Below are 15,753 nucleotides of genomic sequence, written 5' to 3' on the forward strand. Positions count from 1 at the left end.
ACGTCATCGCCGGGAGCCACGCAGGGCGGGTCTGGGAACCGGTGGGCGCAGATGGAGACGGAGGCTACCGAGGCGGCGGCGGCGGCGGCGGCGGCGGCGGCGGCGGCGGCAGTGGGAGGCGGTGGCGGCGGACCTGGGCAGGAGCTATTGGTGGCCTGGAATACCGTGAGCACCGGACTTGTGCCGCCGGCTGCGCTGGGGCTGGTGAGGCCCGGGAAGGGAGCGGCGGGCCCGCGCGAGGTTCCCGGGACCCTGCGCGCTTTAGGCCGTCCATCCCAGGGTCCACTCGGCTTCGCCCGCTGCGCGCTGTGGCGCCGCCTCTTTCCTCCACTGTCCCGCTTCGTTTCGCTCCCCTGGTAGCCCTTCCTTAGCGTCGGCCGCGGGTGGGAGCAGCGGGGTTTCCGCAGCCTCTCCTCCGCTCCCCCGTCTGCGCCGTCTCCCCTGTCCTGAACGGTTTTCCGCGCTCCAGGCGTCCTCCCGGACCAGTGGTGCGGTCCCGCCAAAGGAGGAGGAGCTCCGTGCGGCGGTGGAGGTACTGAGGGGCCATGGTCTGCACTCGGTCCTGGAGGAGTGGTTCGTGGAGGTGCTCCAGAACGACCTGCAGGCGAACATCTCTCCCGAGTTCTGGAATGCCATCTCCCAGCGCGAGAACTCTGCCGATGAACCCCAGTGCCTTCTGCTGCTCCTTGACGCTTTCGGCCTGCTGGAGAGCCGCCTGGACCCCTACTTGCGCAGCCTAGACCTCCTGGAGAAATGGACTCGTCTGGGCTTGCTGATGGGCACTGGTGCCCAAGGGTTGCGGGAAAAGGTCCACATCATGTTGCGGGGAGTTCTGTTCTTTTCCACCCCTAGGACTTTCCAGGAGATGGTCCAGCGCCTCTATGGGCGTTTCCTGAGAGTCTATATGCAGAGTAAGAGAAAAGGGGAAGGGGGCACAGATCCAGAACTGGAGGGGGAATTGGACAGCCGGTATGCACGACGTCGGTACTATCGGCTCCTGCAGAGCCCTCTGTGTGCCGGATGTGGCAGTGACAAGCAGCAGTGTTGGTGCCGTCAGGCGCTGGAGCAGTTCCACCAGCTCAGCCAGGTCCTGTGAGTACTTCTGCCTGGTAGTTGTGCCCCTGCACCTCCTAATGACCCACTTACTCCTCTGGGTCCAGCTGTTTTTCTTAGGGAGCTGGTGAGCTAGATGGGGGCGGGGTTATGTTTTGTCTTCTTCCACCTGTCCTGATAGCCAGAGACATGACAGAGGGATCTTTGTGTGGCAAGTTAACACTCTATCCTGGACACAGAAGTGCCTTTTGTCACTCACATCTATCCCAGGGTTTCAGCTTTGACTTTGCTGAGACCCCACATGGCTTGCGTCTGCATTAGCAGACTTCTTTTGATTCCAGACTTGCTGGGCTCCACAGAATTCTATTGTGCTTTTTGTAGACTCACTGAGGGAGAAATAGCATTCATTCCCATGGGAGTCCTCACTTTGTAATTGTGAAGGATATGCTTGTTGGTTCTTCTTTCCCAAATGTGTCGGAGTTTAGGCCACTGTGTCGGTAAACAGGTTTTCTTCCCAGTCCTTCAGAGGGGAAAAGGGATTCTGCTGTTGTTAGAGCCACATCCTATTGTAGTCTTCTAGTGAGTTTTTCTTCCTCTGTAGCCATTTGTGGTGGTTTGCCACGTTGAACAACAGGCAGTGATGCAGTTTGGGAAAGTCTGTTAGGTGATTGAGGGAGCGATTCTGTGGCTGGCCAGCATGGAGGAGGCCCTGAAGGGCTTCTGCTATGTTCATCCCAGGTGTAACTTAACATAGTAACCTTCTTTCTTCTCCCGAATCTCATCTGCTACTGTAGGTCTAGGTCTGCACTGGAAGTACGAGCATTAGCAGCTGTACTCATGCAGCAGGGCAGTGGTGTGTCAGAGCCCCCCCTAGATGAGACTTGTGCCTTGGTGGCTGTGCCTACTGCCACTGATTGATTACACGGGGAACAGCAGTGCCCTAGTCTGAGCAGAGACCAGCTAGGCAGGAAGGGCAGTGCTTTGCCAGTGCTCTGTCCTGCCAGCAGCTTTTCCTCAAAGTCATTAGTAGAGTTGCCTTCACTCCCCACATCAGGAGAGCTGTGGGGAGGGATTCTCTGGGCACTGGGTGTTGGGTAGTGTGTACCTGGCATGTACTCTAGGCAGGGCTGACCTGGGCAAGGGGTAGGTGTGTGTTACGGGTGCTCCACGGACAGGGTTCTCCTGTAGGCACAGGCTCAGTCTGCTGGAGCGGGTCAGTGCCGAGGCGGTGACCACTACACTGCACCAGGTGACCCGGGAGAGGATGGAGGACCGCTGTCGGGGCGAGTATGAGCGCTCCTTCCTCCGAGAGTTCCACAAGGTAAGGATCCCCCTCTTGGATCTGTGCTCCTCACACTAGGGGTGGGACTATGTTTTAGGCAAACCTCATACCCTGACTGTAGAAGCAGCCAGAGTGTGATGGCCTGGGTGGACCGGGTCTAGGACCAGGTGGTAGTTGAAGCTTTCTTAGTCCTTTTGGTCTCTGGTAACAATGAGGACATATCCACTTGTGCTGGGGATTGAACCCAGACGTGCACTATCACCACATCACATCCCCAGCAGTTCTTATCTTTCATTTTGAAACAGGGTTTTGCTAAGTTGCCAAGGCTGTTCTCGAACTTGCAGTCCCCCTCCTTAGCCTCCTGCGTAGCTGGGGTTACAGGTGTGCACCACCATGCCTGACTCAGACTCTCTGCTGCCCTAAGGGTGGGCTCCCTTAGCAGTTTCCTTATGGACCAACCTGCAACGAGGGGCTGGTAGTCCCAGTGCAGGACCTCAAGGTGTGTTCTGTGACTCTGCTCTGGGTTCCCAGTGTTGTGGAGAAGCTGGGCCCAGCCCTTGAGACTGTCCACTTTGCTCCTGTTTCTCCTATCTTCCCCCCACTGCTTCCAGGTGTTTTGTCTTCTGTAGGTGCAGATTAGCTGCCTTGGGGTGATCAGAATGGATGCCCCCACTGTAGTGATCTAGAACAGGTGGGAGCCCTGCAAGGGCTAGCTACTATGGGTAGGTGTAATGTGCTCCAGGTAGTGGAGTGGAGAAGGTAAACTGTCAGGGTGGTCTTGCTGTTGGTCTGTGGGTCTGTGTGTGTCCACAGGTCCACATGGCAGAATGTCTTCCTATGGGTTTACACACATGGATGATTTCACTGTATGTTGCGTTTTTTGCACAGGAGTTGTTTTTTGATAGTCACATCTGTGGTTCCAAGAGTGGTTTTACTCACTAAGTCATTAGATGGCATGCAGATCATGTGTGCCATCTTTTCACACTAGGATCATTGTTACCAGAGATGCATGCAGGCACTGACATCCATGAGTGTTGTACTGATTTTGGGGGTACCAGAAATGCCCATTTGGGAGCCTATTATCCTGCATGTTTTGATGTATTTCTGGTCCCCGGATGCTTGGCTTTGGGGGCTCACTGTTATCTAGCCAGATGGTGGGCAGTTGCTGGGTCAGCTGGAGCTTGCTCGGTGTCCCAGTGCCTCACACACCAGTGCTCTCCCACAGTGGATCGAGAGGGTGGTTGGCTGGCTGGGCAAAGTGTTCCTACAGGATGGCCCCAGCAGACCTGCATCCCCTGAGGCTGGCAGCACGCTGCGCCGCTGGCGCTGCCATGTGCAGAGGTTCTTCTACCGCATCTATGCCAGCCTGCGCATTGAGGAGCTTTTCAGCATCATCCGAGGTTGGTCCTGCCCCAACTCCTGCATCACTTACCGGGGCCTTCCTCAGTGCCTTTGCTGTGTCCCCTCTAGAGCTGCACCTACAGCCCTTGCAGGGTGGTGCATCAAGTGAAGCAGGACCCTCCCTACTGTAGCTTCTGGGTGTCTATACCCCTTTGTTGTCTCAGTCTTGGTTCCTGCTTGGGGACTGGTCCTGGGCATCACTTTTGTCTTTTCTTTCCCGTGGGATTCTTTGGTCAAATGATCAACACGGAAAAGTGTCGAGGGTGATTGAGGTCCAGTGCCCAACAGGTGGCTCTCATCCAGGGCCTCTGCAAAACAGTATGTCCTCTCGCACACTAGGCACACCTTCACCAGCCACATGCTCACACACCTTTCTGTCCCTGAGTGATGTCCCTTCTTTGCAGATTTTCCAGACTCCCGGCCAGCCATCGAGGACCTCAAATATTGCCTGGAGCGGACTGACCAGAGGCAGCAGCTGCTCGTGTCCCTCAGGGCTGCTCTGGAGACTCGGCTCCTCCACCCAGGTACCCCACACAGTCACTGCCAGCTTCAGCCCTTGGGCTCAGATGCCATTCCTAGATGCCAAGCCCTAGACTTGTAGCCTTAAGGAAGTGATGGGTAGGAAGCAGCCTTTTTGTGATTCTCAGGGGAGCTGTGGCCAATCTCAGCTTCAATTCTCTGAAATCATGACCTGCCTAGCTTGACCTGGGATGGACATGGTCTCAGAACAGAGTGCCTGGCAGAGGGAGAGCTTGCTGCTGAAGAATTTTGGAGAGTCCTGAAAGTGGGTGGAGGTGGGGATGGGACCCAGGGTAGTGATCTGCTGGCACCAGGGAGGCTCTTATCTGGGGCACTGTGTGAGCTCTGCCTTATCCTTTTGGCCGTAGGCGTCAACACATGCGACATCATCACTCTCTACATCTCTGCCATCAAGGCGCTGCGCGTCCTGGACCCTTCCATGGTCATCCTGGAAGTGGCTTGTGAGCCTATCCGCCGCTACCTGAGGTAAGGGCTGTGGCTGCCTGGGAGCCACTGTACTCAGCTTTCTTGTCCTACTGAACTTCTTATAGTTCTGTCCAGTGGAAGCCAGAGGTTCTCAGGACAGCAGGAACTTGAGGATTATCCTGATTGACAGAGTCTACTGGACCAGGCCAGGGGCTCCTTTCCCCTTGCCAGTGTGGGACACCTGTCCACATTGCTATGGTATCACTGTACGCTCTGTGTGCAGTGGCCACAGGCCCAACCTCAGCTTCTTCCCAGCACCCCTCTTAGCACAGAGAGAAAGACTTCTCTACTTGACATTAGCCTTGTTGCTGATCAGTTCCTGCAGAGTAGAGAAGAGAACTAGGCTCTGTGTTTGAACAGGTGCCTTGGCACAGTTGCCCAGAAATCTTTCAGGCAGCAAAGGTCCTGGGCTCAGGGAGTGGGGCCCAAGGACCTGAGCAGCAGGAGCTGGCAGGTGTCTGGTCAGTTTGCTGTTTCCTGAGCACAATTAGACTAGTCTTTGGGTTTCTGATCGTATTGGTCCTCACTGGTCTCATAATGGTATTGAATCTGTTTTGGAAATTCAGATGTACCTGCCTTTAGTACCAATCTATTGGCACTGGCCATAGGGGTGGTCAGGTGGTATTGGCATGGCTGTACTGGGTCTAATGTTAGGGTGGGTGTTGTGAAGGCCATTCAGACAGTGGGGACAGCAGCACTCACCCTGGCAGGACACGGGAGGACACAGTGCGACAGATTGTGGCAGGGCTGACTGGGGACTCTGATGGAACTGGAGACTTGGCTGTTGAGCTGTCCAAGACCGACCCAGCCAGCCTGGAGACTGGCCAGGACAGTGAGGATGACTCTGGAGAGCCTGAAGACTGGGTGCCTGACCCTGTGGATGCTGACCCAGGTCAGCTCGCCCCACCAGCTTCGCTCCTCCCCTCCCTTCCCCTCCCCTCCCGGGCCTGTCTAGGGGTCTGCTGCTTCACTGTGTCTGCAGCAGCCATCACCTTAAGCTCGGGATCCAAGGTCAGAGCCTTGTCAACATTAGCCAACTTTTTGTGTCCCTTCACTGGTCACCTCAGTTGTGGGAAGTACCCCGCCCCTTGTGGATGTTGCTTGTGGAAGAGTTGGGTTCATGGCAGGGTTGTGGCTCCTCTGTGTGGGGTCTCTGATGACTGTGGGTCCCTGCCCTGCTCCTGCCTGGCATAGTTAGTCTTTGGTCTCTGAGAGTAAAACCCAAGGTCCTTTAGTTTGTTCCTGAGCCTGGTTCAGCAAGGTCTCTGTGAAGACAGCCGGGCTGGGGGATCAGAGCCTAGGTCTGTTGGGAATCACTGGGTCATTCCCAGCCACATCAAGGAGCAGTGAGCCCTCCAGGCTGTGCTGGGCTGCAGTGTCCAGCAAGGTGGGCTCTGGGGTGTTCCTGTCCTTGCTGAGGTGCCTGTGATATGACTCCCCCTGGGCCAGGGAAGTCAAGCTCCAAGCGGCGCTCCTCAGATATCATTAGCCTGCTGGTCAGCATCTATGGCAGCAAGGACCTTTTCATCAACGAGTACCGCTCCCTGCTGGCCGACCGGCTCCTGCACCAGTTCAGCTTTAGCCCTGAGCGGTAAGGCCTGTGAGGTGCCCACTGACCTCCAGGGGGTGCTGCATGCTGCTCTCTCAGCCACAGGAGCTGTACTTCTGCTGCCCTGGTGGTGGGTTGCCTGGGCAGGCTCTGGGCTGCACATGTCGTTGGGGTGGGGCACACCACAGCCCCTCCCAGAAACGCAATCTTCCAGGGAGATCCGCAATGTGGAGCTGCTGAAACTGCGTTTTGGTGAGGCCCCAATGCACTTCTGTGAAGTCATGCTGAAGGTGGGTGTCTATAGCCGGCTCCCCAGCCCCTGACCTTACTCCTTCAGCCAGGACCTTGGTAATATGCTTTGCCCTTCTCAGGACATGGCAGATTCCCGCCGTATCAACGCCAACATCCGAGAGGAGGATGAGAAGCGGCCTGTGGAAGAGCAGCCACCTTTTGGGGTTTATGCTGTTATCTTGTCCAGTGAGTTCTGGCCTCCCTTTAAGGATGAGAAGCTGGAGGTCCCCGAGGACATCAGGGCAGCCCTGGAGGTTTACTGCAAGAAGTATGAGAAGCTGAAGGTATGGCTGCCAAGCCTCTCCTGTCTCTAGTCCACCATCAACCCCTGTTCTCTCTGGATTGGTTCCTGCCCAGCCACCCCTGCAGGAGGGGCGTGGGCATGGCTTTGCTCCTATGGTGTGTGTGCAGGTGCTCCTTCAGCTGTCATCCTGACTCAGGGACCTGGGATCACAGCAAGCCCCTGCCCCTGAGCTCCCTCTCCTCTGCTGTGCATGGCTCCCCCCTGTTAGGGTCATTCAAGATTGCATCTCTACTGTGATCCCCACTCTCCAGCCCCCTTGGCCTCCATTGTCCTGTTCCCAACCTTCCTTCTGGCTTTCTTTTCCCAAAGATGCTTTCCAGTTCTCAAAGGCACTCAGGGACTAGAATTATACAATTGTGATAAGAGCCCTGGGAGGCACAGGGGTAGGGCAAGGAGTGTGAGGGGAGCAGGCAGTGCATACCAGGGAGAGAGGGGACCACTTGTCTGGAGGTCACTAGCTGGTGTAATAGGATTGGCCCCTTGTGGTACATGCTTCCTCAAGTATAGATGGGCCCAGTGGTACCAGGAGCTGGAGGTGGGTAGGGGAGTTCAGGGGTCAGCCATGTGGGGAGAGGAAGCAACTAAGATATCCAGCTAGGCTCTGGACACAGAGTAAACACAGGATCCAGTCCATGTGGTGCTACCCAGTGAGTGGTGGAGCCTGCAAGGAGCTGGGCACCCCAGCAGAGCAGGCAGAGGATATGAGAGGTGGCCTTGGAACAAAAGCATCTGAGAGGTGAATTCTAACCTCTGGAGATGGGTGAACCGGCAGTAGCCAGAGCTTGAGGCAAGGAGCTGGACTGTGGGAGCATTGGCAGGTAGTCTTTTCACTGTGAGGAGGTTCTGGATCTCCTGCAGATGAAAGGCTTTGTCCTGCTTACAGGCTGACTTACCATTGGACGGGACAGTGAGTCCCTTCAGTACTGGAGAGAGTGTTGCTTTCCAGAGGTAGACAAGGGGAGCCTGTGCAGAGGGTCCTGAGCACGGAAGCCACGGAGGGGATGGGCTTGTGCTATTGGCCATGAGAGCCTGGCTGCCTGCCCACACCTCAGCTCAGGTTCTGGAAGATCTGTGTCTGCATGGCCCTCCCAGATGCCAAGTAGAAAGGTGGGCTGCTGCTGGCTGCCTGGAATCTCCAGCTCCTACCCGTGCAGTGGCACGTGTGCTTACAGTCTGCAGGCACCCAGCCCACCACGTCCTGGTCGAGAACCTCTGGGTGGCCAGGCCCACACCCTCAACACCCTCTCCCTCTGCCCCTTCTGCTTGCCCTGTTGGTGTGAGGCATCCATTGGTCTCCCACCAGCTTGAACCTTGGGTCCCAGGCATGGTTTGGCCACACCCTCTTGCTCAGGCCTAATGTGCTGGGATACAACCCTTTGGTGGTACTCTTGTCAGCTCTAGCTGGACTTTGGAGTGGCTTAGGAGGACACCTGGGCCATGCTGAGAGGGGGGCCAGGCCTGTGGCCATAATTCCTATCTGCTGCCAGAAGAGCTCCTGGATGAGGACCTTGATGGATGTGTGTGGCTGTGTGACCTGTTGTCTACACCTGTGTCTTGCCATGTCTGTCCTGCTGTGGCACTTGGGAAGGTCCTGCTTGGAGCCAGAGCTGGGAGGGCTCTGTTGGCTGCAACATGGCAAGCCACTGGCTCTGCTCCCATTTCTATCTGTAAAGTAGGGTTCCTTGGTGCCTGTCCCTAGGGCTGCAAGAGTCCCAGAAGGATTCAGAGCAGTACTTGGTCCCAAGAGCAGCTGAACCAGTGTTCTGGGGCTGTCATAACAAAGTGCCACAGGCTAGGGTCTCTGAGAACAGAAACATTAAGGGATCACAAGCGAAATGTCATAGGGCCACACTCCCTTCTGAGGTTCTAGGGAAGGTTCCTTCCCTCCTAACCCAAGGCCCCAAGAGAACTTGGGGTGCTGTGTTTCTCCCACGTGTCTCTGGGATTTAGAACTTTAACATCTCTTAATGTGGGGCAGGGCACAGATCAATCCATCACAGTCTGCTCTATGGTCCTCCGAATTCAGGTCTCTTATGCGTGCATCTCCCGACATCCCTAAAAACCATGACTCTTTAGCGTCAACTCTTAAGTGTGTTCTCCTGAATGTGAACACAAAGTCCCAAATCTCAGCATGTAAATCTCAGGAGATGTAATGGTGACTTGGAGTCTGATCTGTCTGGGGCAGATTCCCTGTCCAGCTGTGAAATGAGGTTACCTGGTTCCAGAATACTTTGGTGAGACAAGCCTAGGGTAGATATTCCCAACGGGAGAAATTCGAGAGAAGGGTCATGAGTCCCAAAGGAGTGAAACCCAGCAAGGGTTGCAGGGAATCTTGAAGCCTGGTACTCTGCCTGCTACTCTGTCCTCTTGGCCTACAGGGCAGCCCACCCCAGCATTGCAGATCTGACTCGTCATCCTGGTGGCTTGGTGGCCCTTCCTTTTGTGTTGGTTTCAGTCTGGCTTGTAGCATTTCTGCTGGTGTCCGGTTCTTAAGCACCATGATGCACAGACCTTCCTGAGTGCCCTTCTGCTCCTGATCTGCCACAGTGGCCAGTCAACCCACAAGTCACACCTGACTTCCGTAGACACTTGTCCCACCATACCCTGGTCCTGTCTTTAGAGCTACCGGTCATCAAGTACTGCTTCCCCTTTCCTGACAGCTGCTTCCTAAGTTTATTCCTCTACCTGTGCATTTTGCAGTAAGCAACAAGGAGTAACCAAGCTGCATTCCCATACACTGCTGGGGAGTCTCGGGCGTATACCAACTTATCATCACAGAGCAGAACAGTTTAGCCAAGTTTTCTGCCATTTTTGCTGCAGTTGCCAATAACACATTTCTCATTTCCACCTGAAACTTCACCAGAAGCACTTTTTAAAAGGATTTTTATTTTTGAGATTAGGTCACACTGAGTTGCCCAAGCTGGCCTCAGACTCAAATCCTCCCATTTCAGCCTCCCAAGTCACTGGGATCTAAGGCATGCACCACTGTGCCCAGCTCAGAAGCACCTTCTAAGGTCTCCATTTCTACTAGTTTTCCCTTCTTGACGTTTGTGTTCTCTAAGGAACCACAGCCTCCTTCCTGAGCCTTCACCAACATCATTCTTATCTACTTGTACCTCTAAGGCATCCCGGCTCTTACCTGCATCACTCCACCGTTCTTCCAGTCTCTGCCCATGGCCCAATTCCAAAGCCTTTTCTGTTTTCAGGTATTTGTTACATGCAGCAGCACCCCTTCCTGGTACCAAAGTTGATCCATTTCTGTGACTGCTATAAAAGTATCACAAATTGAGTGCTTAAAACAACAGAAATGTATTGTCTCAGTTCTGGAGACGAAATCCAGTATCCAGGCAGTGGCAGGGTCACGCTTTCTGGCACCTGTAGGAATGTGTCCTTCCTAGTCACCCCCTGCTTCTGGTGTCTACCTGCAGTCCTTGATGTTTCCTGGCTTGTGGCCACATCACTACAGGCACTGCCTCCTGTGTGCCTGTCCTGACCTTATCCTCCCTTTGACTTTAACATGACCTCCTCTTAAAGGTTCTCCTTGGTGCCAACTCCAGCCAGGGAAGGGTGCATTCTAAGGTCCTGAGAGGATGGGTGTGGACTTTTGTCCTGAGGTGGCACAATGTCACTTATAACGGTGGTCCCTGCTCTTACGTTATGGTAGCTGAGGAGCTAGAAACTGGAACTCAGGAGTCTGTTCTTGCTGACCATCTCCCTGCCAGGGCTAGCAGTGGTGTGGGCAGGGACCCCCTTTCTCACATGTGCCAGGTGGCATGGCCCATCAGTCTGAGCCTAGTTCTGTGGCCTGGTCAGGACTACAGGCTGTGCATGCTGACCTCTGTCCTCAGGCCATGCGAACCCTTAGCTGGAAACACACCCTGGGCCTGGTGACCATGGATGTAGAGTTGGCTGATCGCACCCTATCTGTGGCAGTAACCCCCGTGCAGGCAGTAGTCTTGCTGTACTTCCAGGATCAAGGTGAGCCCACAGGTCCCAACAGTCTGCCCTGGCTCTGCCACCCTAGGGCCAGTGCCAGGCATTGCTCTTGCCATAACCAGCCATGGGGTGAGGCACTTTGACCAGTGGGGGCAGTCCTGGGCCATGGGGCAATGACTCTTTCCCTTTGCTGAGGGTCCCGCTGACCTCTGGGAGGCCATGCTGGGCTGTCAGGATGCATGCCAGCATGCCTGTGACTGTGCACAGCCATCTGGACCTTGGAGGAGCTGAGCAAGGTGGTGAAGATGCCTGTGGCACTGCTGCGGCGGCGCATGTCCGTGTGGCTGCAGCAGGGTGTGCTGCGCGAGGAGCCTCCTGGCACCTTCTCTGTCATCGAGGAGGAGCGACCTCAGGACCGTGACAGCATGGTGCTCATAGACAGTGACGAGGAGAGTGACTCAGGCATGGCCTCCCAGGCTGACCAGAAAGAAGAGGAACTGCTGGTGCGTGCCTTTGGTGGGCTTGGGGAGGAGCGGTACAGTTCCAGTGGGCAGGCCAACTGACCACCTTGCTGCTGTCCCCAGCTCTTCTGGACTTACATCCAGGCCATGCTGACCAACCTGGAGAGCCTGTCACTGGAGCGCATCTACAGCATGCTGCGGATGTTTGTGATGACCGGCCCCGCACTGGCGGAGATTGACCTGCAGGAGCTCCAGGGCTACCTACAGAAGAAAGTGCGTGACCAGCAGCTCATTTACTCGGCCGGTGTCTACCGCCTGCCCAAGAGCTGCAGCTGATGCTGCCTGCCAGGCCCAGGCTTGGGACACACCCCCACCTGAGTATGACCCTAGGATGAATAGGGCTTCCGCTCCTGCCCAGCTCCTTCCAGCCCCACCCCCTCCAAATGCAGATTAAAGTAGATCAGTTCTTATCCTTCAGTGTCCTGCTGGCTTTGTGAACCCATGGACATGTCCTGATTTTCCCTCTGGATTGGCCATTCCACCTTGGCCCTAGAGCCCAGCAATAGGTGAGGCCCATCCCAGACCTGCACATCTGTTGGGGTCTAAGCCCCGGGCAGTCAGCCTGCACATGTTCGCCTCTGGGGCCTGTATCTCAAGCAGGAGTGAGCAAGGACGGGCTGCCTAGGAGTGCCCTGCTTTGCAGCCAGCCACCTGCCACACCTCAGCCTCCCTCTCCACCGGCCTTTGGAAGGAGCCCTTGGGGCCCCCAGTCTGCAGTCTGTCTGGCTCTGCAGCTGGTGTTGCTGGGGCTTGGAAACTCTGTAGAACCTGAATTGCAAGGTGGCCTGAAGAAGACTATGCACTCCAGCTTTGAAGGGCTGCATGAGGACACAACCTAGTGGCCTGAGATCAGCCATTTGTCCGCCTGCCCCACACTGGAGTGGTATGGCCACTGTGCTTAGAGCTCATGAGTGAATGTGTTCTCAGGCAGTTACTTCCATGTCCTCCAAACCTGAGGTCCAGGCACAGGGAGAGGAAAGCACCATGGGCCAGCCCTCTCCTTCCCCTCACATCAGGGACCAGCCACTCTTGGCAGTCTGTCCAAGAGGCCAGGTAGGGAGAGGTCCCAGCACTGTCCTTATCCCTTGGGTCTAGGCTGGCCTGAGACACTTCCAAACTGAGCAGGGTGTCCCAGCCCCAGAGCTGCTGTTCCCAAGCAGGCAGTGCTCTGTCTCAAGACCTGTCCTCAGGTGACAAAGGCCCTTTGGAACCACTGCCTCTGTTCTGCTCCTGCCCAGGGTGCATGCCCAGACCACGAGCCACACCCAGCTTCAGCTCTGTCGCTGCCACTGTTCCAGACACCCTTCCTGGACCCCTCATGTCCACTGTCCTGGGGTGAGAGCTACCTTCCCACAGTTCCAGCTCTGGCCTATTCTGCATTGGGGTCCTGAATGGCACTTCCCTCGCCCTCTTATTCTAGAGCATTGGAGCAGGAAGCAGTACAAGCTAGACACCATCTCAGCAATGGTCTGAGGATTCCCAATGCCCCACAGGCTTGGCCACAGCATGAGTGGTCTGCTCTCTTGGGTTCCCCTACCTGCTCCCCTCCACTCCACGACTGCACTTGTGTCATTGCCACTACATGAGTTCTGGTGGAAGCAGACACCTGAAAGCTGTGACACCCACCATTTTCTCCACCAGGTGGCCCTCCCTGGGCCCTGCTGTCCCTGGTCACCACTTGCCCCCCACCCCGGGGGGGGGCGTGTAACCAGGATGCAAACCTGTTAGGCTGGCCTGGCAGGGTGGCTGTGCCAGCCTTAGCCTCTGGCACGCCCCTGCTCTTGTGTGCCTTTGCATTTATCTCCAGCGTGTGTCCTGGAGATCTCTGAGAGTTGTGGGTCACAGCCTCACCAGGAGCTGCTGACCTGTGCAGTGTTGACCCAAAAGGAGAGCACCTTACCGGCAGTCAGACAGGACCCCCAGTGATCAGAGCCATGGAGTCAGGCTGTGCCCTTCCCCTGATCCCTGTGGGGCCCAGCTGGTAGCAGGCCCCACCCTGGTCAACCACAGTTCGGGCATTTCCTCTTGCTGTCTTGTGGTTTGCTTGGCAGGTCCTTAGGGGAGGGGTGGGGTGTGGTGGCAGGGTGGGGCTACTCTGCATCCCACCTTGGAACCACAGGTTCAGAGAGGAGGGGGAGGTTTAACAATGCCAGCCCAAGGTGACAAGCTGCCTTGAGCAGTGACTGCCTGGTCTCAGAGGGAATAGACACCTAGGCAGCAGTCTCTAACTTCAGTGACATTTAGACTTGCAACCATTTTTGACCCCTTGCTCCCAGAGGGAATCATGGCCTGAGGTCCTGCTTGGGCAGGTGTGGCTAGGGCCCCCTGTCAACCTCTCCTGGGTGATTGGGGATCCCTTGGAGGAACCAGCAGCCCTCCTGACCTGGCTTTGCTGGCAGTTTAGGACCAACCCTCCCTGAACAGTCAAAAAAGGTAGATGAAGGCAATCCTCCTTGGCCCATTCCTGCCCCAGCCCTGTGCAGCAGTGACCTGCAGCTGCCTAGGGCTCAGGCCCACCCAGCCCTGCAGTCCTTGTGTTGACAAAAGGAACCAAGGCCCCTGAACGCCAGAGGCTGACATCAGACCACACCCCCCTTCACTGTGCAGCTCGGTTGGTACCACCAAGGCCCCAGCCCCAACATTGCCTGCCTCTGATCTGACCAGGGCTCCTCCCTACCTGCCCCATACCAAGACTCCTCGAATCCCGGTGCCAGCCTGGATGCTGAGGCCCTGCCCCCACCTTCCCTGCCTCACAGCCCCACTGTGAGGTCAGAGCCTTCCAACAAGTTCCGTCCACAGGTGTGCCGTGGGGCTGGGGGCTGGACATGGCCCCCTGTCCCCAACCTGACTGCTGCTTGCCTGGCAGCCCCCTGGGCCTGATATGTCTGTCCCTTTTGCTCATCCCTGCTGCAGGTGCCTCTTCCTGCCTTCAGCCCCCAGCCATAGCCCCTCCCTTTTGCAGGCAGGGCCAACCTGCCTATGTCCTCCTGGTGGCCTCTGGGTGAGGGTGGGCTAGAAGTCCCCTGCAGGCAGGTGACTGGCCCTGCCCTGTGGCCCTGTCTCTGCAGCTGGAACCTACTGTGACTGCAGCCTGGGCCTCAGCCGCGAGGCCCTCATCGCTCTCATTGTGGTGCTGGCAGGAGTCAGCGCTAGCTGCTTCTGCGCCCTCATGGTTGTGGCACTTGGAGTCCTTCGAGCCAAGGGGTGCGTGAGCCCCAGGCTTGGGAGCATTGGGAGTGAGGCCAAGCCTCCAGGGCCTCCACCCCTTGGGTAGGGTGTCATGAGGGTCTGGGAATGGTGCTCCCTGGCGGAGTGTGCCTGGGAGGGGCCAGCGCACCACCCAGTATTCATACTTACCTTCATCCCTACAGTGAACCAAGCACCAGACATGTGGACAACAGGTGAGTGCCGCAGGAGGGCCCCAGGGGTGACCTGTGCCTCACTGAAAGTGCAGTCACAGGGACAGGGAGCACTGTCCCCAAGGGCTGGCCTTCCCAGGGTGGCCAAGGCTCCGCCAGCCCCTGCTGACTGGGCCTGCATCGTGCAGGTTGGTGGGGCACTTCGGGGTCCAGGAAGATCGCATGGACCTGCATGCAGTGCACGTGGAGTCCCACCTTATGGACCCTGAACTGGAGGTTTCCATGATGCCATCACTGGAGGACCATGGCCTCATGACCATCCCCATGGAGGCTACTCTAGAGGAGCCGCCCCCACCCCCACCCCCTGAATAGGGTGGAGGGCAATTGGGCAGGGGAATTAAACATTATTTAGTGGTTGTGTGCTGTCCTCCTTGCAAACTCCTAAGGTCCCTGGAGACTGCTCTGTGGTGTGTATGCATTCGGTTATGGGGCAGGGAACCACCCCCCTGGTGCTTCCACCTTCTGGCACAGCTGGCCAGCCCAGCCCCCTCCCTGAAGCTTCCTGCTGCTTCTTCCCCGAAGCCAGCAGGAACCCACCGTGTGGGCCCCTGTAGACCCAAAAAAAACCCCCTAGACTCTAAAGAGAGCTGCTTCTGAGGCAGGATTCCTGCTGGTGCCCCTCGCCACTCACAGTGCCCCCTTGGGGTTCTAAGGAGTGGAGGCCCCCACTCCCCTCCTGCACCACTCCCCTGCCTCTGGTGTGCAGTCCTCCTCTCCCTCAAAGTTTGTCCCCTGAGCTCAAGGCCCTATCATGTGCTCCTGCCCTGCCCACTCATCCATCACAGAGGTGGGGCGCGGGACTTCTCATTCTCTACATGGGGCCCTTTTTGCTGAGCCAGAATGGAGCGGACACGGAGTGGAGCAGGATGCACTGGGTTCTGCCATTTAGCGCGTTTGGTGGGTGCGAGTAGGTGTGGTCCTGCTCAGTCCACAGCTGGGCGTCTGGTGGTCTCCTTAGTGCCGCGGCCGGCGCAGAGCCAAGACCCTGGAGC

The 15,753-nt window shown here is 56.6% G+C and overlaps 2 protein-coding genes across 2 annotated transcripts; both read left to right on the forward strand.

Moving 5' to 3' along the window:
• The first annotated feature begins 51 nt into the window (after positions 1-51).
• On the forward strand, positions 52-11,754 carry Anapc2 (anaphase promoting complex subunit 2). Its single transcript, XM_076844958.2, has 13 exons — positions 52-204; positions 470-1,092; positions 2,242-2,374; positions 3,561-3,735; positions 4,141-4,260; positions 4,624-4,741; positions 5,452-5,633; positions 6,191-6,332; positions 6,505-6,580; positions 6,662-6,865; positions 10,734-10,863; positions 11,089-11,324; positions 11,406-11,754. The coding sequence occupies exons 1-13, from the start codon at positions 52-54 to the stop codon at positions 11,616-11,618; spliced, it is 2,505 nt and encodes an 834-aa protein (XP_076701073.2). The 3' UTR covers positions 11,619-11,754.
• Positions 11,755-14,167: 2,413 nt separating this feature from the next.
• On the forward strand, positions 14,168-15,073 carry Tmem210 (transmembrane protein 210). The gene is made up of 4 exons (XM_076842993.1): positions 14,168-14,255; positions 14,411-14,546; positions 14,714-14,743; positions 14,890-15,073. The coding sequence occupies exons 1-4, from the start codon at positions 14,168-14,170 to the stop codon at positions 15,071-15,073; spliced, it is 438 nt and encodes a 145-aa protein (XP_076699108.1).
• The last annotated feature ends 680 nt before the right edge of the window (positions 15,074-15,753 follow it).

The sequence above is a fragment of the Callospermophilus lateralis genome, chromosome 2 (genome assembly GCF_048772815.1).
Source record: "Callospermophilus lateralis isolate mCalLat2 chromosome 2, mCalLat2.hap1, whole genome shotgun sequence".
NCBI lineage: Eukaryota > Metazoa > Chordata > Mammalia > Rodentia > Sciuridae > Callospermophilus > Callospermophilus lateralis.